A 27,432-nucleotide genomic window follows, 5' to 3' on the forward strand; every position below is an offset into this window, starting at 1 on the left:
ATTATGCCGAATCGACATTTATCTCGCCTACCGAGGAAACTTCTGTGCATATGGGAAAATGCATTACCCGCTTACCGAGATCTCGATCAGTTCCTGAGGAAATATTTCCCATATGAACAGCCCCTAAGTAACTTTGTTTTTCGCAAAAGGTAAGCTGTAAAGAACCAAACAGTATTGTTTAATTCCAGTCATTGACGTGGCAGTAAGGAATTATAAGATAAAGAAAGGACGGCAAGAAGCTGGGCGTTCGGACTTAACAATGAAAGATGGGTCTCCTGACATAACAATAGCCAATAAAAAGGTCATATATTTACAAATAAAAATACACAATATATTCTACACACTTTTAAACATTTTTTTAAAATTCTTTTGTACTAATTGCATAATGTCCAGTTAAGTGTCATTCAATCACAACTCATCGAATGTCGAGCTTGCACCCAATCACAACCTTAATCCACATATCAAAACAACCTAGTATAGCCTTTTTCCCAGGGCTCGTCCTCTCGAACGAAATCGATAACAATGAAGCAGAAAGATGTTATTAAGAAATGCAACGCAGGTATTATAGCCACAACTGGATACCACCACAGCGCAATTGCAGAAAATGTGAACGTCAGTGGTTGTATCACCAGCGATAGCAAGAATAGTTGTGGCCAGTTTCTGCCTGTGATTCTTTTATTCACATCCACTCCTATCCAGTCAAATATATGCGGTGACAGTATAGCAGCCCATATGCTTGCTACAGCACCTATGCCATATATAACAGAGAGCCCTATTTCGAAGTTCGTATTCGAAATAATTTGAAGAATACTCATGGCTTCTCTAACTTTTCGACCACCAATGTGTTTTTTTTTTTACTTTAGCGTTTCTATATTTTATTTTCTTTAAGTTACACTCTCCTTCCAAGATCATTTTTAACACACAAAGCAAATATTTATCATGAAAAAACAGCTTCTGCGATGGAGATCATCATTTAATTTTACACCAAAATATTAATTATTCAGTTTGATTTTTATTGAACATATTTCATTAAGCCATGAAAAATTCATGATCGCTTTACTTGGTAAATTTGTTTCCCTCGCAACGGGTGTCCATGACTACCAGATAGATACAATCTCTTGATTGGTTTATGAATTGAACAACGTGAAAACTTGCTTGCTGATTGGCGCACCCACTTTTCTGAAATAATAATTATTCATCTCAATGCATCATAATTTATACAATCCCTGATAAATATGCAGTTAGGTGTGAACATCAAACTAAACAAGTGAATATAGCTTAATTAGGCTTTATCGTCTCTTACATTATAACTGTATATTCTGCGCGATCTTTTAACCGTGTTAAGCCGAATCTCCACTGGACGATATTCGCGACGATTTTTGTGACGAAGAGTAGAAACCAATTCAACTTTTCGTCATGACGAAAATCGCGACCAATCAATTTCGAGTATTTATGACGATCGTCGTAAAAATCGTCCCGTGGATATTCGCCCTTACGGACAAACTAAATGCAATATAAAAAGGACGGGCGAACCTGTGGATATATCCAGGGGCTACCAACGAGTTTTAAAGTAAAGGCTATTACATAGTACTTTTGTGTTTTTTTTTCAATAATCTAAAACAACAGTCATAAGAGGCAGCACGTTAAGATCTCAGTGTGCAGTTTAAATGCTATTCTTGGTTAGATATTTTATGATGTATTTTATATTCTGTGACTTAAATAATTCACTTAGTTTACCTATGCATTATCCAATTTAGCGATTGTAATGTAGCCTAATTTGACATTGGCCCTAACTCGTCACACCAAATGTGTAGCAACGACAGTTCAAGTAGACTGGAGACAAATTGAATGCATCAAAAAAGCTTCGTAGAACATCAAAACTCGTCACATCAAATGTGTAGCAACGACACTGTAAGGAAACTGGAGACTAATAAATAAAAAATACAAAACAAAATCAGCGTGGACAAACATACTTTTTCGCTTTGCCGAAATCAAGATTTGTAAGTAAATTTTCTTTTTCGTCACGCGTAGTAGCTTCTTCGATCTCCGTTAGTAGACTGAAAGAAGAAGTTTTATGATCTAAGAAGCAGCAACAAAAAAATAGTCCTCTGCTGGAGAAACCTTGCAGAAAAAAAAACTTATTCCCTAAAAAAATTGTGACCCATTAAATGCGTTAATATTTTTATGCTCTCTTCATAAACATCAGTTTATCAGTTCCTAATTTTCATTTATTATTATTTTTTTAAAAAGATGGGGTATAAATTTAGGCCTGCTCTTAAAATTATACCCCGAAAAAACTTTCAGCAAGTTTCCTGTCTTTTTCAATCTTCTAAATATTCCACAACTTAGCAGTCACAAGATCAAAAAGTTTATTACTATACACGTTCCAAAGCCACACTTTTAAATCTAATTCTTACCAAGCGGGTGTAGGGTATTTGTTTACTATAGCAACCACCCTTTCCGCTGACACACCTTTGATTTGCATCAGTTGTTTTGCGAACATTTCACGGACTGTTAACATCTACAAAACAATATACATTTTTATATCAATAACTTTTTAACAGCACGGGGATCGAATTTGCTACCTTACTTTACGCAACTGTAGAACAGCTGGGTAGGGAAATGAAATATCAACAGAAAAAGAACTCGCAAATTTCGAACATGACATAGTTAATATCATTACCGAAAAGACATCTTCGTTAAAAAGAAAAACAAAATATATTTTCAAACCTTGTTTTTTTCTGTTTGTGTGGTAAATTCTTGAAACGATATTAGGTATTGTTCTTTATTTTGAATAATCATTTCAAAATCATCTTTTTCTTTTAATTTTTTTACGCACTCCATATTCAAGCAATGAAGGCTTTTATCCTAAAGATGAACAGGCTATAAATGCAAAAACTAAAAAAGTATATTATTTTGATTTTTGAAACATCGTTTATTATCCACTTTTTTGCAGATAGCGTCTAATTAAAATAATTCGCAACGTGAACAAAAAATAAATAAATAAATAAATAAATAAATAAATAAATAAATAAATAAATAAATAAATAAATAATAAAAGATGAGTTGGCTCCGAACCTGCAGCGATGTCTTCCAGCAAATCACACGTAAAAGTGCGGGGCCACTATATGCAGTTAGAGTTGCGAGGCAGAACTTTCTTATTAGCGTAAAATTAGCTTTACGTGTCAGACATTAGTAACGGCTTTATAGAATACTAACTTTATAAATCTTTATAAGACGGCGCGTCATCGTCTTTAAATAGTTGACAGAATCAAATACATCAGCAGTTTCTTTGACGAACAATCCATCGACAACCTGCACATGTAGAATACGAAAAAACAATTTTAAAAAAGTATCAATTCTTTTTTTCAGCAACAACACACTTTTTGTTTTACCGTAACTTTCACAGAGCTTAATTTTGTTAAATCTTGATATCTTACCTGAGTATTCATAATGGCCTGACGTAAAGTAGTTTCGGGCACGGCAAAATGACTTGCTGAACCGTAAGTTTCAACCAAATATATCAATTTCTTCAAACCGCAGTTCTTGAGACGAAACTACGGATATGAAAAAGTGGAGAGGTTAACTAGTTCTTTCCAATCCAAAATATGTTTGAAAATAAAAAGAATGACATCAGGAATATTTTTTTTACGGGTTGATTAAAGTAATCGAAATGTTGAAATAGAATTAATAAACAAGCACCATCGAAAGAGAATTTAGGAAGAACGAAATATTAAATTTCGCAATAATCAATTCCACTCGCTAAATTTACAACACAACTTATGTACGAGTGAAATAGCAGCAAGAGAATAAACAGGAATCTGAAAAAACAACATGCATTTAAAAAATCCCTATAAACCAAAAAAAAATTCTAACAAAGAAATCTAAAAGTTTTCAAGGTTTTTGAAGTTTTCCGTAAAGTAAAGGTTTTTTTCTGTGAACAAAAGCCGCTTTTCTACCATTCCGAAAATCTGATGACGAACTACAGCGAACTTCGTAGGTTTAAAAAACGAAAGGTCTAGATTTTTAAGTACTTGTAAATTTTTAGGAAATATATACACTTTTGAGAGTTTTAAGTTTTTCTTACACCTTTAAATAACATGGTTGACTATTCGTTCGTTCTCGCGTTTGCTTTGAAGTTGTTGTTTCTTAAACAAAGTGTGTATTGAAGTGTGTTTATGAGGTGGATAACAAAAGTGTTAACTTCTAATTTAACTAATTTGCCATATCAAAAAAAACCTACATACTTTTTGTTCTTTAAATCTTCCATCCACAATACTTGAAGCCAAATCATCCATTCTCTTTCTCTCAACAATAAAATCCAGCAGTAACTCGCGTTGCTGTCCTACAGAAAAGAAGGTTCTTTTAAGAAAAATATTTTTTTACAATAATACCCTTTTAAAAGTGTCGCGTAAGAAACTTCGAATTTCTGAATTATTATGAGTAAGAACTGATGAAAGTCTGCAGTAGCTGTTTGAAAATAAAACATCCATTCATCCACTAAATAAATTGCTCACCAAATTTTTCTTTAGCTATCCACAAAAAATCTCCAAGTTGAAGCTTGCGAACGTCAATTGTCAATCCTTAAACAACGTATAACGTTCAGATAAGGAAAATATGGCAATGTAAACAAATAAATTTTGGTCGAGGTTGAGTTTTTTTCGGACACACAAAAGACCAAACAACCAGATAATCATTGTGACAAATCTGTCTTTTATTTACACAGGGAAAGGTTAAGATTTATTGCGTCTTCACTCGTGTCTTTGTAAAGACGAGAAAAATATGACAAAAAGAGTTCATAAAATGTAGTAAATGTTACACCTACCACTTTTAAGCAGCTTATCAGCCATTTCTTTTTTCATCTTACCGCTGTATAAATTACATAAAAATATGAAAGTATAACATGTCTTTTTATCTCTTCCACTGTACAAGGAGAATGAAAGAAGAATCAAAATAGAGTGGACATATTGTAGCTACAACCATATTTAACAGTTTTACTTCGGTGTGGAAGTTACATGAGACCAAAAGACGTTTATTCAACGTAGTACAACTTAAGGATGTACAGAACATTTAAAAAGCTTCAAATACATACAAAATTCAGACATAAAAGGAAAATAAACAAAAGAACATACCCACCAGTAGTTTCAGTGGTATCAATACACAATATCACATCGTATAAACCTAAAAAATGTCAACAAAGGCAACTCACTTATCAGCAATCAATAGAATAAAGTTATATAGTTACATCGTGATACTAACTCACTAGGGTTTAGTGTGAAAAGAGGTTTCATATCTGATGCAGTCAAACTTGTAGTATATTGAGGGCTGTCCTCTGATCTAAACCAAAGAAAGACTTCAAAATAGTAAAATAATTTCCCTGATGTAACAAAATAATGGGGTGAAATCACACACTGTTCCCTGATGTAACAAAATAATGGGGTGAAATCACACACTGTTCCCTGATGTAACAAAATAATGGGGTGAAATCACACACTGTTCCCTGATGTAACAAAATAATGGGGGGAAATCACACACTGTTCCCTGATGTAACAAAATAATGGGGTGAAATCACACACTGTTTGATTATTTAAACTTTAAAATAATCGACGCGTAGTTATTAATTGGTGGTTTGCTTCGAGTTAAATGACGATTTCAGCTACAACTAACATTCCCGTTCATTATTATTACTATGGGAAACTTGGTAATAAATTTAAATTTCCCTTTTTTATCTAACCAGGTTCTTGTAAATGCGTATCTCACATAAATATGGAGGTTTTTAGCGTGAATTAAGGCATGAACGTTGTATATTCTAATTCATAAACTACCTAACAATTAAACACAAAAAAAGCAAACAGAAACTCACATATTAGAAGAACTTGATGTTGCAGCCATAATTCTATCAGATAAACTTGAAATTGTTTCCTTGTCTTTCTTTTTAAATGGATTTTCTTTTAACATTCCAGTACATGCTACTGGTAAAGAAGATGCAAATGCATGATTCCTTTTTGAACCTTCTGACGTAACAGTAGAAGAGCTTTTTGAGGGTGACTTTAAGTATTCTGTTACAAAAAGGGGAAAAAATTTTTATGTTCGAAACAAACAAACAAACAAACAAACAACAAACAAACAAACAAATTAAAGATACTCTAAATACCAGGTGGTCGAGCAACATCTGGTCCATCTTTATCAGCAATATAAGCATAAACAAAACCGTCTGTTGCATGCCTGAATATTAAACATAGAAAAATCAGGCGTTTTTCAAAAACTATGAGACAGCAAATGAAATTTCGTGAACTTTAATTCCTGTTTGATGTGCTATCTCAAAAATGTTCCGAAAACTTATTTTATTTGCAAAAGCAACCCAACATTTACTTGAGTGGAAGGTGTATGCTAACAGTATCCTAATTCATTTGTTCATTTTCTATTAGACTAATGTATCTAAAAATCATCATATCTATAAAATCCATCAGTGCTGTGGAGTTTGGGGTTTCTGAACAAATTTGCTATGTAACGTTTTAGCAGATCTCATCAAAGTTCAAGAGAGGTGCTGGATGCAAAAATGTTAAACCAAATACTGTAACAATCCTAAAAAGGGTAAAGTATCTAAATAAGTTCTTTTTTTAATCCATACCTTGACTCATCTATTTTAAATAATGCACCAGATCTTTCAAGATCTGCTTGTTTCGATTTAATAAGAAAACCAAGACCGATGATGTCTAAATTTAAAGATTGCAGAAATACAATAACAATTACAGAGACGTTAATGCAATAGTAAATCCAATGAAGAAAAAAATTACCGGAGCGCACGTAGAAGGTAAATATGTGATACCATTAAGAAAAGTCAGACGCACTTCAAGAGCATTCATGCTAAAGGTTTACTCTACTTACCATCAATAGTAACAAGTGCTTTACTCTTTAACAACGTTGTAGCATCAGTGTCTGTCACATACCAATAGTTGAAACTAAAAAAAATACCCAGTTTACTCCACATTCAAAGCTTAAACAGATGATTTAAATGTCCAAAAACAGACAAAAATGGCCTCTAATTTACAAATATATCCAAGTATCTATTGTAAATAGTATGATTTGACTGGTGCGAAAATTATCAAAGCAATTTACCTTCTGGTTAGTAGCAAAATGTTTTGCACCTTACAAATTTTATATTTCAGAATGGTTACAGCACATTGAAAACTTACTTTTTTGTGTGCTGTAAATCAGGATTGGTACCACCAAGAGTTTTTGTTATTTTGTTTGCAACACTGACATCCTCAGTTGACTTTGTCTGTTTTGTATTTTGATTTAGTTTAACATGAGGAACATTTGAAGCATTAACGTTTTTGGAATTTCGAATTTTCTCCTGAAGCTTTACATAATGACTACCAGGTGAAAAAAGATTGGTAGCTGAACTTCCAATTGGTTGACGACTCCCCAATTTTCGATTTGTATCAAAGACTTCAGTTGGATTAGTAATCGTAGCAGATTCATATTTTTGTTTTGGACTAATTGGAGTACCTAATAAGTTCACCGTATCACGGAGTTCCGACAACAATCCCTCTCCGGGTTCAGGCACTGAACTTCTTTTTTCACGTGACTTATAACCTTTATGTTTTGGGCTTTGAGCTACACTTGATGTTGTGTTACTTTTGGTAATCCCTTCGTTGCCCATAAGCAACTGATGAGCCAGTTCGCAACCTTTATCGGTAATATAGTACCTAAAGGGAATTAAATTGTTGGTTTCTGCATTTTAAAGAGACACCATTATCTTCCCTGTACATTTTTTTACTGAAAAAAAATAAAAAAATAATATACAGTTTAAACTGTACAATAAAAATCGTTTTTATGGAATTTGAAATCTTTTAGTTTTATAACTTACCCGCCTTCGTAAAAATTAACCACTAACAGAAAAATGTGCCAACAGTTTGGGAAGACTGTAGCAGATATAAACACTTCCACATTAATTAACAAAACCTTGTAAAGTTTAAAATAAGATCTTTAGTGTAATCTCTTTGTCTTCTTTGTAAAGCATGTAAAACTTTTGTATGAATTATAAGTTTACTAACTTTTTTGTACCAAAAAAGTATTTAACATTAACTTAAGCAAAAAATTAACACAAGTTTTTTTCTAAAGCAAATATGAATCCCACCTTCGTTTATCAGAATTCGTTCAATCCCGACGACATTAAATTGCATTACATTTTCTTAAGCAAGACATTGAAAGTAAAAGCTTTACCTGTTAAGTAAAACAAAATAAAACTGAACTGTTCTATATATTATAAAAACAAAATATTTACTTTGCAGGACTACTTCTTTTGACAACGAAACCTTTCTCGACTAAAGTTCCCATAGATGACCAAGCTGTGTAGTGGGAGCCAGCATCTGACTGGTTGGTGATAAAGCATTTAAGTTAAAATTACATATAAATATTTATAAACATAAATATATAGATTTTTTTATGTTACAGACCAATGGTATGAATATTACATAGATTGGTTTTCCCTTTATTTAAAAATGTCTATTTAAGTTTGGAGAAATTTAGTAAAAGCCTATAACAAACTTGTTTTCACTGAGGTATGGTTTTAATTACAAGAGAAAAAAGTTCCAATAAATCCCTTAAATTTTCCAGATGCCATTATTTAGTAGCAAATCAGTAGACTTATAAAACAAACAAGCAAAATACAACGTAGAAAATCATACCATTGTAAACGACTTATCACAAAGTGGTTGCGATGCTTCTTGTAAATCTGTTTTTCCCATGTAACCAAGATAAGTTGGCTTCTAATATAAATAAGATGCCAACAAATATTTAAATAGTAGCGCAACAATATTAAAGTTGTTTATTTTGACTAACAATATTGTTTTTACCTGACTTTCTTCATAAAGCGTTATGATCAAAGCATAAGCCCCAGAACGATACTTTGGAACGTATTTTCTGCCAGTTTTTAAATGTTTGGCCTAAAAGAAATAACTTATTATTTTCTAAACAATGCCTTAGGATAGGTAATACACTCCCTTATTCTTACCCTGGTCCCCAATCCGTATACTCTGTCAGGTAGCTTTGTGTCTCAGAACAAATAAATCTATTGTATTTCATTTCTAGTTGAAAACCTGGTTATTGCCATCTGTGCCAGGGTTTGAATTAAAAAAAGGTTCGCAAAAATTTCGGCACTCTATAACGAAGTAAACCACTATCTAGATGTGGCCTTGGAACACATTAGATCAATTACCATTCTTCTATCACCTTTCTTTCTTCTTAAGTTTTTAAAATGCAATCTATAAAAGCTTTTATATATCGCCACTTAAAAATATCCGATTCGCAATTTTATTATTTTTCTGGCAAAGTGATTCGCAAAAATGGCATTTCGATTTGCAAATTGCGAACTGCTAATTCGAACCCTGTGTGCTTCAACAAATTTGAGATAATTACATCTTTCAAACGATAAATAAGTGTACTTTTATAGCTATCACTCTTACTTTTAAAGGCATTAAAATTTATAAATATTAATTTAAGAGTAGCTAAGGTATTAAGGTCACTAAATAGGTGAAATTGGCAAAAGTCATTAAAATACCATCAACCAACCCATACTAGTATAGAATACAGACATTAGTAATGATGAATTATTAGTTATGATTTTAGGACCAGTTTCACAAAGATTTTAACATGGATATTAGTCTAAAGATTTTTGTGGCCTAGCAGTTTTACCTGAAAACCCTGTTATTGAAAATTTTTATTGACCATCTTAATTTCAATTTGAAGCTTTGGGGGTGCACCTTGATCTCCTAAACAGGACTAATCATAGCAGTGGTGATTAGAATGTCAATTAGGTAACCATATTAAAACAAAATTACCACGTCACACTGGAAATTGATAATAAAACATTTCATATAATAAAAGAAAAAAACGTACATTAGGACTAAACATAGGTGTGGTCAATTCAGGTGACTTATTAATGTCACTACTGGTTTCTTTTTGTTTATTATTTCTTTTACGTTTTGGCGATGATAAAGTTAGCAAATCCGGTCGAATGTGAAGAGACTGTATATCTAAAAAATAAAATTCGAAATCCTAATACCAATGGGTAGCCAAAATTGCTATTTAGATAATCCTTTAAACATAAAAACATTTACCCTATATCAAACTTAAAGTCTAGATTATAAATAAAAGTTTAACCAAAATAAAATTTTAGTCATAGGAGAGGAACACACATCCATTAACAACAGTTTTACTTATTCAACTTTGCAAGCTACTGGCAATGCTATAAGTTTAATGGTGCTCTAGTTAAAAAGATGTATTACCACCACCATCTTCTATGTATTGTGCAAGCCTTTCATCTAATTTCTTTGCAATTCCATCACCTAAAACATTCGATAAAGGTATTTGCTTTTATATACATACTTCGTGTAAGAAGTCTTAAACATAAACAATGTCTTACCAATATTTTCAAGTATTTTTGCTTCTTTACCAGTACGAAGTGGAAGAGGATATTTTTTAATAGAAGCAATAGCCTAAAAGGTTTTAGGTTTAAGTAAAGTAATATAATGATTCCAGTGCAATATAATTTGCTTACACATTTAAAAATACATAAAAAAGAAATTAAATAAACGGCATACTCTCTTCCTGATGATCAATGTTACAATTGAATGTTATATATATACTGTTATGTTATAAAAAAAGCTAAGAAATAGTATATTTAAAAAAATCTTTATCATTTCTTAAAATTCAGACCTCAAGATGTACTAATTATGCATGAAATCAACAAGTAGCTGTTAGTAATGGATTGCATTGAACAGTTTTACAAAGGCACACATGGTATGTTTTTAACTATTTGTATTCTATTTTATAATACACTTGTGTGAGTGACTATGTGAGTTCACGGTGCTAAAAAGCTTGGGTTTAGGAAAAAATTTACTGAATTAAAAAAAAATTGCAAAACGGGGGTTTATCTGTTGTTTATTAAAAAAAAACTATTGGATTCGAATGATAAATTCGAATCTAAAATGTAAAAAACAAAACTGTTGTTGTAGAGCAACTGTTGTTGTCAAGCGAGTATAAAAAGTTTGTTGTCAGAAATATTTTTATAAAGAAGAAAAACGTACAATGGTATAACGTCACAAAGAGAACTGATTGGAAATGTATTAGACAATTGTAGCTAGCCACAGTACAGTCTGAATGTAATATACTGCGGACGCGAACCTTGCATGAATAGTTACACAGAACAATAACATTGTGATAGCTTTTGTTTTTTTTAAGAAAATAATTGCCTTGCTGATAAACAATGACCCCACGCGATCGATTGTTTAATCACAATAGGTAGCAAGATCAATTTTAGCAATCTATTTTGCGCGAACTCTTTTGGAAATTTTAATTGCAGTAATTAAGCGTTTTTTTAGGTCGCATTTTAAAAGTTTAAAAACGAAAAGCGGCATTTAATAGTTGTGAACAATGCTTCTCGTATGTTTCTTAGATTAAACGCGCTGGAATCTTTTTAAGTAATTAAATCAACAATACATTCTCGCTCAATGTATTATAAAACTTCGCAAAGGATTTTTATTATTAATTACTTCACGCTAATACTTAAGGGAATAGCTTATCAATACATTTACACAATGCATCTCGCTATTAGAAGAAATATAATTGCTCCGATATTTCTTCGCGAGCGCATTGTTTTTTAACACGCAAATATAAACTCGCAAAACGCTCAAGGGATTTAATTTAAAAAAAAGACAAACGACTGCCGTCCTCCACGCAAAGGTGGATATTAGCGTGTACGCGGTAGATTACATTCAGACTGTACTGTATACATTTTCATATTGTTTTTCTTTGTGATAAAGCAAAGTTTAGTAATCGAAGTAAAAAACTGATTGGACTTTTATCCAGAGAACGTTAGCTAGCAACCTACTGAGAAAACGAAAGTAAAGCAGGTGTGTTGTTTAGATTATCCGGTGGAGAAATTAATATGTGTATAACGAATTTTTCAGAGCTAAATTTTCCCTTAAATATGAAGTTAAATATTTTGTGTCTTGAGTCGAAAAATAATTTTTTAAAGCACTTTTTTTGTAAGAATATACTCTGAACAATGGGTCAGAAGTTAAGAATATCCTAAGAATATGTCAAACCTTAATTGTTTGTTTTAAATAGACAAAGAATTTGCCATTACCTATAGCAACTTATAGCAAGCTTTAATTTATTAAGGCGTCATATATTTTGAGGCAATAGACATGCTAAGAATATATAAGGAGCAATAAGAATAATATTTGTCAAGAAAGTTAAGAACATTGAGTCTGAAACGAAAAAAACACTGTGTATATCCTAGAGAAGAATTTTATAAACTGTAAAAAGTAACTTTTTCGTTGTTACTGTTTTTAACGCTAAGAAGTGAGTGATTCGCTGTTGTTGTCATAATTCTAAACAAAAAAATGTAAAACTTAAATCCATGTTTACATCTGTTATGTTACAATCTTTTGAAATATATTCGATTCTTAAATTCTAAAATGCTGCATTGTTATCACACACGGCACGTTTGCGCTGTTTTCTTGATAAAAGGAAAATATTGATTTTCTTGTTTAGGAGTTTGAGTCTGTTAGGCAAACTGTTCCTTTAAAATTTTGGATTCGAATATTGCGGTAGATAATTTGTAATGTCTGATATATGTTTTTGGCAAAGCAAGTACACAGTTTTAGTAGATTTTGCTTTTTACATAACGGTTGTTAGATGCCTTTGATTTTGTTGGACATTTTTATTTTTTTGTTGCACCTGCTTACATTTTTAAACGTTTTGGTTTTTACGGGTATAATTTTAAAGTAATGCAGACTGTGAGTCCCTATGATCCCAGGGCTTTTTTCTCTTTTTGCTGTCTCGTTATAAAAAAGAGACAAAGATCCGAGGTTGGAATGTGAGTTTTAAAAATTCAAATTACTATGTTGTATGTTCATTCTTCCACAAGAATTCGGCTAGTTTATTATAATTGTTAAAAAATAACACATACTGACTGGTTTTGATGTTGTACTGTGAAACGCAAAGCCCAAGGAGCTAAATTTAAATAGATTAACTAACAATTGCAATATTTGTGTAGTTTATTATAATTGAGAAAAGAATATTTAAAAGTTGACAGTATATATTTTTCCATCCGATATTTGAAAGAGCTTATTCCACAGATTAACCAAGAAGAAATCACTTATTACCAAATAAAAAAGTTACTTTGGCATATGTCCATTTAGAATTCAAGCCTTTCTCTTCAGCTTCATTCTTCCACTCTTCCAACCACATAACAAACAGTGGATTTGGGCATGCTTGCTTTCGAGACCTTTTTGGTGGCATTGTTACCCATGTACTATCCTATAACACAAATTATATTACTATACCACTTGTCTAGTTGAAGTATTATTTAGTTTTTCAACAGATCTTAAAGTAAAGTGTAAGAATACTCTTTAAAAAAAAAGTACAAAGTCTTTAGCCAAAAAAGTATATTGAACATGATTGGCTAAAAGGAGAGGGAAAAATATTATACCTATAATATCTATATTATATACATGTAAAATTTAAGTAGCCTGGTTAGTAAGAGAAAAAAAACAACACTCAAAATCAGAAAGGCTCATAAAATAATGGCTCTTAATATTAGAATGGGAGAAATATGCTATCTATATGGCGCCGTAGATTAGTGGTTATAGCTCTCGTACTCTGTGCGGGAGACCGGGGTTCGATTCCTCTTGACGGCGATTCAACATGGGCGAGTGAATGTTACCATAGCCCCGGGTTAACCCAAGCCATGTGAGGGAAATTGGGAAGATGGCACACTGTGTGGGCCGTTGGATGTTGCCGGGAGTTGTCTAGTAGAGCGCGGGCCCTAATTGGGTCTGCGTCGCTCAAAATGAGCATTAAATAATTAAATAAATAATAGACAGGGTATATCCCTCGATATTTGTGAGGCTAGCCATGTAAAATATGCACATCTATCTCTATCTTTTACTGTACTTTGACATCACTAGAATGTACTGCATAACCAAGCCTAAATAAAAGTGTATTTTAAATGTTTTATTACTTCATATAGGATATTAGAAATAATAATACTAAAACATTAGATGTGAAATATACTATAAAACAGCAATGCAATAAAAAGGAAAAAAGAACAATTTCGCATATCCAATTTAATTTAACACCAGAGATATTACATGTTCTTTTATTAATTGAAGATTTAAGTCAAAATCATGATCATACCCTTCACACTCAACACCTACAAAATGAACACTGAAGGAATGTAACGAGACAATAACAATAAAAGCTTGCTCGATTTGATTGAAAAAAATGGTATATGAAGGATTACAAATCATAACAAAACAAGTAAAATTAAATGAATAACTTGATAATACAATACTAATTTTTAGAGACCAATTAAATTAAAACCCAAAGTTAACTTTACGATTTCTTATTACTTTAGTCAAATTGAACACTTCACTTATGGGTTAAAAATTAAAAGAAGTCCTTCAAATCAAAGTCAAACTCAAGCCTACTGTATATTTCACTTTTTGGCTGTTTACATAGGAACGGTCAAATGTCAATGGTATATCCCACACATTGTACTTCGTTTTAAGTACATCTATTTTGAAATGCATTATGCTTTTGCTGTGCAGTATTTTTTACAAAGAGTAAGTACAAAATAACTACTAATCACTGAAAGAAACAAAAAGTTCTCATAACATAGAATCATTTTTTTATAAATAACTGCAAAACAACTGACTAGTTAATTTAAAGTAACCAATATACAAAGTTAATATTGGGAAATAAATTAAAGTTAATCGGAATATAAATAAATAAGAAATATGAATCAGTCTAACATTTCTCTATCCGTAACCAAAATATCTTCCAAACTTTGTAGCTGTCCTTCATACTCCTTTATAGTGTCTTTCAGGTTACATTTACTTTGTAAAAGTTTCATGTTGGACTGATATTTCTCGGTTTTTCTTTCCAACTCTTCTTTTAAACGCATATACTCAGTGTTAACCTTTTCTTTCTGCTCCGACACATACTTAACTTTTAGAGAATAAGCAATAGCCTTTGGATTTACTTCTGAATTGTCTGACATTTTACAAAGGATTTGGTTATTATTACACTGCTCTTCTAAATGATCAAGCTCTTTAATCTTTGACAAAAATTCATGCTTTGAAATAATATCACTAACTTTATTGGACACTTCCTTGTTCAAATTCTTCTCCATTTCATTGGCAGTTTTCATAAACTTTTCTTTGTTCAACTTGTACACTGGCTTAAATGATGTTGCCAAAGCATTTGCAAATCGCTGCTCGTTAAATAAGGACTGAATATACTCTTGTGTTGCTTTTTTTAATGCTTCAAATCTTTGTGATGTGTAATTCTCCTCACTCTTTGTTGAGCTTTCCTCCATATTAAGTTACAATTTAACTGAAAAAAAAATAGTTATAGTAATATACATCAATCTGTGTAATTAACAAAGTATGTAGAGAGTGGTAAACTTCCTTCACCCATTTGTCACACAATGTCAATCAAAATTAGGACATAGAGAATTTGCAATATAAAAATCATGCTTAAACACAAAGATTATGTAATTGCATTTGAGACCTTGGTATATGCTACAAATTGCTTTTAAAAGAAACCTGAGGCTATGGATTATATAAAATTATGGTGTAGAGCTTTAAAAAAATGTTATACAAGTTTTTTGAAATTCTAATTATATTAATACATATGCAAGGGTAATAATTAATTAATAATGTTCCCTCGTATTAGCTTGACTCCCTGAAGGTTTAAGGTATTTTAAGGAATGTATATATATACTAGTCGTTAGCCCGTGGAAAAATCCATGGGTGCGCCCGTCCTTTTTATACCGTACTGCGTGTGTCTCGCTACTTGCGCAGCTAAGCTACCATTTTGCGTGACAGACGGACAGACGTATACGGGTATTATAATATAGATACATACCTTTGAATATGGTTAGTGTGGACAGGAAGTCTTGGTCCCAGCTGCTTTTTGTTCTTATCTTCTTTGTTTTGTTTTGTGCTCCCTCCCCCATTTCTAATGTGGTTTAGGAATATGACAAATGTATTGACCTTATATATTAGAAACATTGTACAGTATAAAAGTGGTTCCAATTGTGACACATAGAAGATATCCATGTGAGATACACTTATTATCTGTTCAATTTTATTGCACATGTGATAGACCCCAGCTAACACTTACTTAGAAACATTTGGTGAAAAACATTTTTTACTGCAGCCATTTCTTCATAAAACATAAAATGTTTGGCTAATAATAGGCAGTTGTATTTTTCCATAAATTTTGATGCTGAATTTAATTGGTCATTTTTGTTGAAAATGATTATTTTAAGCATGGTAATCCGGATTTGAGAATATGATGCTAATTTATGTAGCTAAAGTTAAAAATAAGGTATATTAAGAATCCCCTTTCTTTCTGTAGGTAGTAAAGTCCACAGCTAGCCAAAGTTTCATATCAGGATTTGCAAAACTTAAATTCAACATGATTTATATTCTTCCGGACGGAATTTACACATGGTACTACAGTCAGGGTAAACACTTAATTAGGCGACGGTAGGCTAATTAGGGCATACCACCTATTTAGGCAACTCTTAATTTACTTAAATACAATATTTAATGGATTTTCACATATTCCTAAGAAAAAATCACAAAAAATCTTGTCTACGCGACCATGATTCCAAAATTGTCACTCGTGCCTCGATATGTTCGTGCGCAAGTAAGTATTACGTTAAAATAAATTATATAACCTAATTAGGTTAAGTGTCGCCTATTTAGGTGAACACTGTCATGTTTTCGTTCACCATATTTATTTTTTCCCTGCAGCGTGAAAGGCTGAAATCCATTATTTAAAACAACAAATAGTGCCACACAAGGTTTGGGCCATAAGTTTCCAATGAGCGATGCAAATAAGACGATAATTGGTCAAAATTATCTGCAAAGTGGACAGATTTGATTCACATAAATATTGTATTGCAAAACGCAATGATCTCAACGTATTTACAACAGAAAGTTTATGTTCACCTAGTTAGCCTACGGGTAGCCTAATTAAACTATATCACATCGCCTAACTAAACGACTCGCCTAAGTAGGTCATGCGGCCTAATTAGGTGTTTACCCTGACTGTACACTACTTATAGGTTGAGGGAAAACACAGACTTTTCACAGTCAAACTCTCACAGAAGAAGCTTTGATTAAACAAGAACTAAAAGTATCTGAATTAAATTAAAGCCAAATAGCAAAAACTTACAAAACTACACAATAAGTAAAATAAGTTATATAAAATTTTATTTTAAGAAGAGCTGGCCGGCGTGAACAGTGTGTTTTCCCTCAAATCATAATAGTTCTTCTACTACAGACAGGGACAATACTTTCTAGGACACAAGTTCATTTTCAGTTAACAAATGTTTAAATCTTTCTTTTGTTAGCTACAATACTCTTGGACCTTGTGTGGTCACCATCATGGCGCCAGGTAGGAACAGGTTTAATTGGAGTGTGCCCCATCGCATCCACGCCAGTTGGTAGCTGCACCGAAGAAGAGTTCAAGTTGTTTTAGAGCACAGAAAATGTAGCTAAACATCCAAAATGGTTTAGCTATATAGCTAGCTAGCTATAGCTAACTAAAATTTTTTTAAACTTTGCAGATCTCGCGAAGGCTGAAAAAAGCTTGAAAATACAAGAACCTTATAGCTACAGCTAGCTGCTAAAACCAATCCTCCCATAGCAATTAAATTTCTTCCTTCTTATTTCATTTCTCACAAAATAATTGGTATCCTTAAAACCTAACTAGCTAGCTGCAAAAGTCACAAGCGGATCATCGCGAACATCGCCATTTTTCGAACTCTCCCGCGTCGAATGTATGACTATCGCCTGCCGGCAAAACCTTGCAAAAAATATAAAATGGTAGACGAGGTAATGGTAGACCAGTAGCGTACCCAACCAGTCAGCCAGACATCAGGCTGCCGGTTGGTTGGTGTTAGAGGCTAGTTGATATCATGTTCAGCAAGCCAAACGTTTTTTTTTCTGTAAAGACTCACATTTTTCTTCTGATATTTTTAGTCAACTTTTTTTTATTTGTCAATGTTCTATCAAAATATAAAAGGTTTGGTGCAGGGGAGGACGGACAGAGGAACAGATCTTGTGCAAAAAAATTTTTTGCAAGCTAAATTAGGAGTAAGATAGCTAAAACTGAATGGTATTTTGAAGGATGTGGATAAAAGACTTTAGGGCTCAATAACCCAATCACCACCTAACAGTTCCATCCAGCAGGAGGGATAATGCATAATCGATGGATCCCTGGAAGGTGCTGACTCACCAAAAAACGATGCAAAATTTACAGTAAAGTGTTATTAAAAATATCTAAAATCTATTTTAAAAATTGAAAAAAACCTATTTGATTGTGTAGCCAGTGCAGTGAAGCACCAATGTTTTACTTTAGAACCCTATGGAAACAGCTCTCCATCGTTTTACAATATCGGAAAAAGGGATGTAAAAATCGTGTTTTTATGAGAGTTTGTTAGAGATGAAAGTTTTCTCCAGTTTTTTAACTTCCGTCGTATTAATTTCTTTCAAATTTTCAGGAAACGTTAATAATAATAAAATACAACTTATGTGTACTTTTCATTAAAAACAAAACGCGACAAGAAAAGTTATCACAAAAAAAACGTGTTTTCTCATTAATAAACTCTTATAAAAGTGTGATGTTTACCTCCTCCGATCGCTAATAAGCTGCGATGGAGTGTTAGTTTTCCCGAATTATCGTAAAGGTGTATTAGGCGACAGTAGGCTAATTAGGGCATACCACCTATTTAGGCAACTCATTGTTACCTAGTTAGGCCATATGTAACCTAGTTAAGTCATTACAATATTTAATGGCTTTTCGCACATTCCTAAGAAAAAATCGCAAAAAATCTTTGTTCAGAATGGATAGTCTACGCGACCATGATTCCAAAATTGTCACTCGTGCCTCGATATGTTCGCGCAACTAAGTTAAAATGAAATATATAACTTAATTAGGTTAAGTGTCGCCTATATAGGTGACGTTTTCGTCCGCCATATTTATTTTTCCCTGCGGCGTGATTGGCTGAAATCCATTATTTCAAACATCAAATAGTACCACATGAGGTTTGGGCCATAAGTTACCAATGCGCGATGCAAATAAGACGATATATAATTGGTCTAAATTATCTTCAAAGTGGACGGATTTGATTCACATATAAATTGTAGTGCTAAACACAGTGATTTAGACGTATTTACAACAGAAAGTTTTCGTTCGCCTAGTTAGGCTACGGATAGCGTAATTAAATTACATCACGTCGCCTAACTAAACGACTCGCCTAATTAGGTCATGCCGCCTAATTAGGTGTTTACCCTAACTGACAGAGAGTTTATGTCAACATTATGTAATTTTTTATCGGCAAAATTTTAGTGAAGGTGATAGGCCTTGCGTATGCGTCTTATTATTATAAAAAACTTTCAAAATAAACTTTGTTTTGTTCACGATTTTCATTGCACTATTATCACTGCCTCTTATTTATAGAAGAAACTAAAGTTTATTTTGCTAGAATTAAATAATAAGTTAACTGTGTCAACAACAAAGGATGGTGTTACAACAAGTATATTTTTATATGTATTTTTTGCATCACGAACGCTGGCGAAAGAAAACAAAATAATAATTTCTGTCACTAAAAAAAATGTTTGGGTAATTTTAAATTGTTTTGAATTATTAAAATAACTAGCTGTCAAGGTGAAAGGTATGGATACTTGCGTGCTCAAAAAATGTTTTAAAAAGTTATGCAGCAAGAATTATTCTTGTGCTTTTTTGAAAGTTATACAGAAAGAATATTTCTTGTGTTTTTTTTAAATTATACCGCAAGAATTATTCTTGTGCTGGTTTGAAAGTTATAAATAATAATAATAATAATAATAATAATAATAATAATAATAATAATAATAATAATAATAATAATAATAATAATAATAATAAATATTTAAAGTGGCTAGCCCAGAAAACCTATAGTTAGTGGATTGTTTCCACTGGGGGCCACTAGAACAAAAAAGAATCAAAAAATGATAAACCTTAGACTGCCTCAGCTCAATCAAACATAGTAACATTTATAATCTGTGAAAATTGAAAAGAAAAAGAATAAAAACAAAAATTAAAAAGTTAAAAAGTGATCTCCATTAGAATTTGCCAAATACATTAGAGGTGGAAGTTCTAACCGTAAGCAGAATTCCATTACAGGTCACTTGGTCTGGAAGATTATTCCACACTATTGAAGCTCTAAATAGGAAGGCTTTTTTGCCAAATTCCGTGTTGACCAAGGGAAATGTGAACCTGTTTTTTGAAGCTTCTCTTGTTTGATGATTATGACAGTTTTTTGCCAAAAGGAATTTTTAGCGCATGTAATCCGGAGCAATATGATTCATGGCTTTAAAAAATAGTATTGTATCGTTTTTGATGAGTAAATTATTCAGTGAATATTCCCTCTCTTTCCCAAGAAAAGGTTTTAATCGTTTTTCTAGTTTTCCCAATCTACCTTGGGTGGCACAAGCCCATGCCGAGAAACAGTAGTTGAAATATGGCATGACAAGTGCATTAATTAAAAGGTTTTTGTGTGAGGTGTTAAACAGGATGCAATGGTTCTAATTTTAGAATATTTAATTAGTATTTTTCTATTTATGTCATTATTGTGCTCTTCCCATTGCATTATTTAATCAAATGTTACCCCAAGATATTTAACTTTTTCGCTCCTCTCTTCATTGATTATTTCCTTGTAGAACAGCTAATAATGAAAACAGATGTAAAACCTCACAGTTAGAGAGGAGTTAACCTTACTTACAGAACTCCGAAAAAAGATGGCACGACTAGACAGTTAATAGTCTAATTTGCAGTTGTCCTTGACTGTTAAAGGTTTCTTTTATTACTGGAGGGGAACTCATACAAGGGATCTTTTGGTGCTTTTTGCATTTACAATAAAGGTTTTTGATTCAAAATGCTTTTTGTTTAAGCTAGTGAAAACAGATACACATTGCTAGAAAAATTATTATTTTCTTATCAACTGTTATAAATTAATTTACAAAACAGGGAAAGTCTGATTAGATGCAAGACACAAATTTATTTTCAAGAAAATAATGATAACTAGAAATAGCTATAAATTTTGGCAATCAAATAATTAGTTTTTCTTTTTCAATGTAACATATTCGGGATGAATACTGTGAAGAATGACATGAGGTTAACAATTTTTGTGTACTATACAGCTCCATACTTCTTTTTTGCAACCATAAAGTCTGAAGACTGCAGTTTGTTTTGATCTTCTTTATTTTCTTAACTTGAAAATTTTTTTTAATGATGTTTTTTATTACAATTACAGAAATAATAATAACAAAAAAAACAGTAACAATGCAATCATTGGGACAGCAGGTATCCACTCTGTTATATATGTTCGAAACATGCTTAAAAAACATAGCATATACATATATATATTTTTTAAAAATATTATATTGTTTATTTAGCGATTTGGTGTCAACACAGCGCAACATATGCCTCAGCCTGCTCAACTATCATCAAATGACAGAGAAAGAGTGTATCAATGGATTTTGGAACTAGCAAGTCCAGAAACGAGAGAACATGCATTATTAGAATTAAGGTATTTATTAATAAGTACGACAGCAAATTGATTAATTTTTTATTTACTTTATCTTCATACTATTTTACTCTCTAGCAAAAAAAGAGAAGTGGTTTCTGATTTAGCTCCAATGCTGTGGCATTCATTTGGTAAGGTATAATATTATTTAAAAAGAACTATTAAAATATCAATCTTATATTTTCTAGCTATTTTCTGCAGAATTACACTGTCTTCTGTTTTTCTTAAAGGTATAGCCGTAGAAAAAAATGTTGCTAATTATATGCTTGGGTAGGAGAGCTCAAATATTGCAGGACATCATGAGTTTTTTTGTTCTTATTATTTCAGGTACAATTGCAGCATTGTTGCAAGAGATTGTTAACATATATCCAATGGTTAATCCACCAAACTTAACAGTATGTTGTTTGAATTGTGTCGTGATATCAATGTTTTGCTTTTAATAAAACATTCCAAGTCACTTGTACTACTGTATCCCAGTTGCAATTCTTAAAATTATATTTTCCTCTCCTTAACACTCAACTCTCTTAAATCTGCCTGTAAATTCTCAGCATCTAAAACAATTTCCTATGTACCCAAATGTTATTTCAAAAAATATTGTTTTAAATTTAATTGTTTTTTAGGCACATCAATCAAACAGAGTGTGCAACGCGCTTGCTTTGCTTCAGTGTGTTGCTTCTCATCAAGAGACACGGTCACCGTTTTTGCAAGGTAATTCTCAATGTTGCTAAATTGGACATAAATATAGCCATAAATATAGCCATAAATATAGCCACATGATGCCTTCCCAATTGCTCCCTTTAAGAAATTATCAAAATTTTCTTTAAAATCAGAAATAGCCTGAAAATAAATTTGAAAACTACTTTAGAACTGGATTAGGGCTAAAACAGATGAGGCAATCAAAAGCTACGGACAACATAAAAACGTACACACTAAAGGAACCTGAGTTATAAAATGATGTTGGACTGATATAAATTTAAAAAGTTGGTAAAAGGTCTTCAAGATATTCACGTATTTACTCCAGAATTTCAGATTTAATTATGCTGCATAAATTATGATGTCAAATTTAAGTAATAGCAAATTTTGACATTTTCTGCATCAGACATGCAGATCCCAAGTTATGGGGTCGTCAGCAAAACATTAGAGGCCCGGGACGATCAAACAAGCGTCATTTTGGAAAAAAAAATTATGTTAATCAATTTACTTTTATAATATCTATACATTGATAAAGCTTGAATGCACATCCCTTAACAGGTCTGAATTTCTTATTACGTTTGTTATGATGCACAAAATTTTGAGGGAATTGAGGAAATTTTTTCCAAAGATCATGAAAATAAGATATTCCCTCCTAGGGGTTAACAATCATACAAAACCTTGTATTGCTAAAAGTGAAGGCATAATTATAAGGATAGAAGGATAGTTGATACTGTTATCAGGTGTTTGTTATCTGCTGCTAAGAAAAGGCGTTTTTATTTTAGCACAAATCCCTTTGTTTTTGTACCCATTTCTTCACACAACCAGCAAAACAAGACCTTTTGAATATTTGAGACTGACTAGCCTTGGGGTTGTTGGTGCTCTAGTAAAGGTGAGTAAAATATTAGAAATACTTATATCAAGCTTTCTCCATTCTATTGGTCATTGTTTATTTTCACACACGTGATTATGCTTACCCTCAATTTCCTGCTTCTTTAGAAACAATTTTTACTACCCTTTTTTGACGATATTTCGAAAGGAGAAAAACTCTTAAAAAGTTTCTGACACAGATATGATGAAGTTTTTGTTGTGATGGCCTCTAAAACTCTATGTCATGCATCTATTTTTAGACCGATGATCAAGAGGTTATCACCTTTTTATTGTCAACGGAAATTATCCCTCTGTGCCTACGAATCATGGAGTCAGGAAGTGAACTTTCGAAAACCGTAAGTTTCGTGTGACACATTGTGTGACGCACATCAATAGCCTTTAACGTAAGGTTTCTGTTAGAAATTTATTTAAAGGGCGAGGAAAGAAAAAAAAAAAATTAGTCGAAGCTCACTACGTATCTGTTATTCAGAATACACCATGCCTTCATCTCTGGTATGTAATATGCTACCATTCTTTCTTTAATTTACTATGGAAGGGTAAGCTTTTTTTACCAAAAAAAACATATGTTACCATTCTTTCTTTAAATTTCTATGGAAGGGTAAGCTTTTTTCACCAAAAAAATATGTTACCAAAGGAGTAAGTGTGATATTTTCGATCGACTGTTATTTTACTGCACCATAAATTCTCTCAAGCTAAAGTTTTTCATGTTTGTATGTGTGTAATGGAAGAATAATGAAATAATCGGACAATGAAGGATGTATGTTCTGTTAACATAACTTTAGGAATTGTCAGGAAGGTTGTGTTTGTAATTTCAACACCAGTTTAGAATTAACTTTTATTACAGCACACAGTCTTGATCAAGAGACAATCTTTCTCGAAAGATTATACCCTAATTGTGAGATAATGCTGCATTCTTACGCAGAAATTTGTCTCCCTATTGCAATATAAACAAATTCGAGTGTCCAGGGGATAGGGTATTAATCATCGGGTTGCGGGTTTGTATTATGGTCTAGTGACAGAAAACAATTCTACGCTAATTCATCAGGCAGTGTTGGCCATCTCGTAACCCTTTCTGTATTGACGATTTACGATAAAAATATTTGTCTCATAAGCTGGATATTGTCTCCTTATTTGTGTTGTCAGGGTGATCACTCGTGCTGTAGTAGCTTCGCTTATTCGTAAGATTTATTTATTGCGAACTTGATATCAAACGAACATTTAGCGACGATATTTTTATGCTAATGAATGTTGTTTTAAAAAGAATAAAGAAATTAAATTTTATATGTCAAAAACATTGTGTTTATAGTATAAAGTTGCGGAAATAGTGCCTGTAGGTAAACGAGTTATTGCGTTTCTTTTCGTCCAGCAACCCGTTTGTTCAAAAAAACAAATTATCAACGTTTGGAAATTGTAAAAATTAGCGCGCCTTAACGTTATGCAATTAAGGTAAAAGTATTTTAACTCAAAATGAAATGAAACAGAACGGGAGAAAAGCGATAGGTGTAGACTGCCAAAACAACGAGAATGATGTTGTTTTAAAAAGAATAAAGAAATTAAATTTTATATGTCAAAAACATTGTGGTGCTTTATCTCAAATTTATAAACAAACCAACAATAACATTAAAACATTTACAATATATTTCGATATTATTTCGAATTAAATTTTGTTCTTTAATCCAGCATTGCATAATCTTAAGATAGGTGTTTTTCATTACAATACAAAAAAAAAATCAGTGGGAATACCTTAAGTAGATTAATTTTCGCAAGATTAATTTTCGCGAATTTTGGCCAAATTCGCTAAAATAAGTACTCGCGAAAAGTTTGAAAACAACATTAGTTGATGATGATGTTGTTGATGTTAGAAGAGGGTAGTGATGCATGTACCATTGATTCTTCTAAGATTCTTTAGGTGGCTAAATATATACCAAGTGAACTTGTAATAGATAGTGAAGATGACGATGAAAAGTGGATAGATAAACAAGTTCATCGAAATTTATTTGATTCCCCTTTTTTCTATGATGAAGTAGATCCGTGATGACATACAGATCTTTGTAACTTTACTATTACAGCGAATGCTTAGTTTCTTTTCGCGAGGAATAATTTTCGCGGATAATATATGTCGAGATATTTCGCGAATATTTTGTCGCAAATGAATAATTTTAAAGTTTCGCGAAGAATTTTAATTTATTTCAGACGTATATTTATCTAAAATATTTGCAAAGTTAATCCTTGCATTTCTAAGCATATCTATATTTTGCAAAGTCATTTCTAGACAATTCGCAAATATTTATTTTCGCGAATTGATTTCGATTATTTTAATCCATATAATATTTGCGAATATGGATAAAATTCGCTAAATTTGAGAAAATTAGTCTCCGCAAGTTAATCAAGATAAAAAAAAAAACTATATGCTAAATACTAAGAGCTGAATGCGTTGATTTCTATGACCTCATCGTAATTGGACGTGTTAGGTTGCTATAACGGTTTCATGGGTTATTTTGTTAAACAAAACGACGTATGTTATATATGTTGTTCTATTTACAGGTTGCCACGTTTATATTACAGAAGATTCTACTGGATGATACTGGCTTGTCTTATATTTGTCAAACTTATGAAAGATTCTCTCATGTAGCTATGATATTGGTGAGGTTGACTTGTTTATGAAAAATTCTTTTGTCATTTGTGTATGTTTTTAACCTGGAAGTTCTTTGATAACACATTTTGTTATCATTTACTGTAGGGAAAAATGGTACTCGCACTTTCAAAAGAACCTTCGCCTCGATTACTCAAACATGTTGTTCGATGTTACCTACGTTTGTCCGATAACCCAAGGTATCTATTTTTATTTTACTAGTTGGTGCGGGTAAAAAAACATGGGAATTCGCCCCCGTCTAAGAGACAGTCTTATTACTTAAATGAGCATTTTAACTGCCACTGTTGTACGAAGTTCTTTGTAATTTTTTACACCATACGAATAGATTTAAATTGTGGGATGTTATAAACTTACTGATTTATAAATAAATGTTTTCTTAGGGCTCGTGAAGCGCTACGACAATGTCTTCCGGAATATTTAAAGGACAACACGTTCGCCAATTGCTTAAAAGATGATACCTCCACGAAACGCTGGCTAGCACAGCTTATGAAAAATTTACAGGATGTACCAACACCGTCTATGGCTGATCCTAGAGGTATCCCGTTGCCTCCGTAATTGTGGCGAATAATGAGAACCGATAAAATCTAAAGTAGTAAAGATGACAGAGTCCAGTTCCTGATGAATTATCGAGAAAATTTTGTCTTTTTTAACCAGACGTTTAAAATATTTTATGAATGAATTAGTTGAAATAAATTTATTAACGTTTTTATAGAACAAGTTTTTAGTGTTAATTTTAACGGTAGTGCTCAGGGTTGCGGTCTGATAACGTGAACTTTTATACCCTCCATACACTAGCTTTAATACCAAATTTGTATCCACAGTACCATGTTTTACGTTGTTTAAGCAAAAGTTGTGTTTATACATTCTCTTTGTCAGACTCAAAGGAGTCCCTTCGATATGCTTTTCTTGAGTATTTAATCTTATTGCATTTTGTCTTCAAGAAAATAACAACATTGATGCAATTTAAAAGTTAGTATCCCTTCGTGATTTTAAACTTGGATTTGTCAGGTCAACAAAGCTGTCTAAACAGTTGCAAACCTTGTATTTTATGTTATTTTAACAAATGAGACAATTTTCTCGTTGCGTTATTTATGACAATATTGTGTTTTTATATCGTTTGAAGACAACCTTGTTTGTTTTTACAATATGTAAACATCTTACTTTCTTCATAAATTCCGTATTCGTACTAAATTCATCGTACTAAATTCTCCGAAAAATAACGAGTCAACGTTTTAGCAGCGTTGTCCTTAGGGCTCTGCTACGTTTATCATATTGTTACGGATGTCGGTGTTTAAAAGCGGTTGAAGCCGTCTAGCAATTAGAAAAAATTGTTGAAAAAAAGTATTTTTCACCGATAAAGCTTTGCGTGTAGTTGGCGCACTGACTAACGTTCGAATTAGTTTAAATTAGTCTAAAAAGTCTGAAAAACTTTTTTTACGTGCGTGGCCATACATCATCCAGATACAAATGAGCAACACAATACCAATCAATGCTCCAACCAGGATTGTTTTCAGATTTACTGGTTGTCTTAAAAATC

The 27,432-nt window shown here is 32.2% G+C and overlaps 3 protein-coding genes across 8 annotated transcripts; 1 reads left to right on the top strand and 2 right to left on the bottom strand.

Moving 5' to 3' along the window:
- Window positions 1-289: 289 nt before the first annotated feature.
- Window positions 290-13,896, bottom strand: LOC130657926 (crossover junction endonuclease MUS81-like). Of its 6 annotated transcripts, none has more exons than XR_008985238.1 (24): window positions 13,179-13,896; window positions 12,983-13,026; window positions 10,430-10,502; window positions 10,293-10,352; window positions 9,904-10,040; window positions 8,862-8,951; window positions 8,694-8,774; window positions 8,291-8,379; window positions 7,197-7,712; window positions 6,889-6,962; window positions 6,632-6,716; window positions 6,155-6,225; window positions 5,864-6,059; window positions 5,264-5,337; window positions 5,133-5,181; window positions 4,826-4,869; window positions 4,518-4,583; window positions 4,248-4,345; window positions 3,441-3,557; window positions 3,220-3,315; window positions 2,731-2,868; window positions 2,418-2,521; window positions 1,738-1,927; window positions 290-1,179 (listed from the first exon to the last, which is right to left on the bottom strand). XR_008985238.1 is itself a non-coding variant. In XM_057460922.1 (24 exons), exons 1-24 carry the CDS (start codon window positions 13,312-13,314, stop codon window positions 1,128-1,130), a joined length of 2,487 nt encoding a protein of 828 aa, XP_057316905.1. In that variant the 5' UTR covers window positions 13,315-13,896; the 3' UTR covers window positions 290-1,127. The 6 variants fall into 6 exon arrangements, 5 of the variants coding, with proteins under 5 accessions (XP_057316905.1, XP_057316903.1, XP_057316906.1 ...); XM_057460922.1 differs by lacking the exon at window positions 1,738-1,927 and adding an exon at window positions 1,974-2,057 and having other exon boundaries at window positions 5,864-5,972; XM_057460920.1 differs by lacking the exon at window positions 1,738-1,927 and adding an exon at window positions 1,974-2,057.
- A 119-nt stretch (window positions 13,897-14,015) lies between these two features.
- Window positions 14,016-16,449, bottom strand: LOC130657935 (uncharacterized). Its single transcript, XM_057460933.1, has 2 exons — window positions 15,946-16,449; window positions 14,016-15,411 (listed from the first exon to the last, which is right to left on the bottom strand). The coding sequence occupies exon 2, from the start codon at window positions 15,392-15,394 to the stop codon at window positions 14,819-14,821; it is 576 nt and encodes a 191-aa protein (XP_057316916.1). The 5' UTR covers window positions 15,395-15,411; window positions 15,946-16,449; the 3' UTR covers window positions 14,016-14,818.
- Window positions 16,450-21,386: 4,937 nt separating this feature from the next.
- On the top strand, window positions 21,387-27,086 carry LOC130657932 (CCR4-NOT transcription complex subunit 9-like). Its single transcript, XM_057460930.1, has 10 exons — window positions 21,387-21,438; window positions 21,531-21,664; window positions 21,740-21,792; window positions 21,989-22,056; window positions 22,282-22,369; window positions 23,137-23,243; window positions 23,482-23,577; window positions 25,787-25,885; window positions 25,983-26,074; window positions 26,276-27,086. Exons 1-10 carry the CDS (start codon window positions 21,418-21,420, stop codon window positions 26,448-26,450), a joined length of 933 nt encoding a protein of 310 aa, XP_057316913.1. The 5' UTR covers window positions 21,387-21,417; the 3' UTR covers window positions 26,451-27,086.
- The last annotated feature ends 346 nt before the right edge of the window (window positions 27,087-27,432 follow it).

Source organism: Hydractinia symbiolongicarpus, chromosome 9, assembly GCF_029227915.1.
Source record: "Hydractinia symbiolongicarpus strain clone_291-10 chromosome 9, HSymV2.1, whole genome shotgun sequence".
Taxonomy (NCBI): domain Eukaryota; kingdom Metazoa; phylum Cnidaria; class Hydrozoa; order Anthoathecata; family Hydractiniidae; genus Hydractinia; species Hydractinia symbiolongicarpus.

What these genes read in the sequence shown, in the direction of transcription:
- LOC130657935 (XM_057460933.1), bottom strand. Translation starts at nt 15,394, where the DNA reads ATGGAGGAAAGCTCAACAAAGAGTGAGGAGAATTACACATCACAAAGA.
- LOC130657926 (XM_057460920.1), bottom strand. Translation starts at nt 13,314, where the DNA reads ATGCCACCAAAAAGGTCTCGAAAGCAAGCATGCCCAAATCCACTGTTT. An exon ending in ACCACTGAAACTACTGGTGG is followed by an intron (nt 4,870 to 5,132) that starts GTATGTTCTTTT and finishes TAATTTATACAG; the next exon opens with CGGTAAGATGAAAAAAGAAA. An exon ending in GATAGCTAAAGAAAAATTTG is followed by an intron (nt 4,346 to 4,517) that starts GTGAGCAATTTA and finishes TCTTTTCTGTAG; the next exon opens with GACAGCAACGCGAGTTACTG.
- LOC130657932 (XM_057460930.1), top strand. Translation starts at nt 21,418, where the DNA reads ATGCAATCATTGGGACAGCAG. An exon ending in TTGTTGGTGCTCTAGTAAAG is followed by an intron (nt 23,244 to 23,481) that starts GTGAGTAAAATA and finishes ATCTATTTTTAG; the next exon opens with ACCGATGATCAAGAGGTTAT. An exon ending in CGTTTGTCCGATAACCCAAG is followed by an intron (nt 26,075 to 26,275) that starts GTATCTATTTTT and finishes ATGTTTTCTTAG; the next exon opens with GGCTCGTGAAGCGCTACGAC.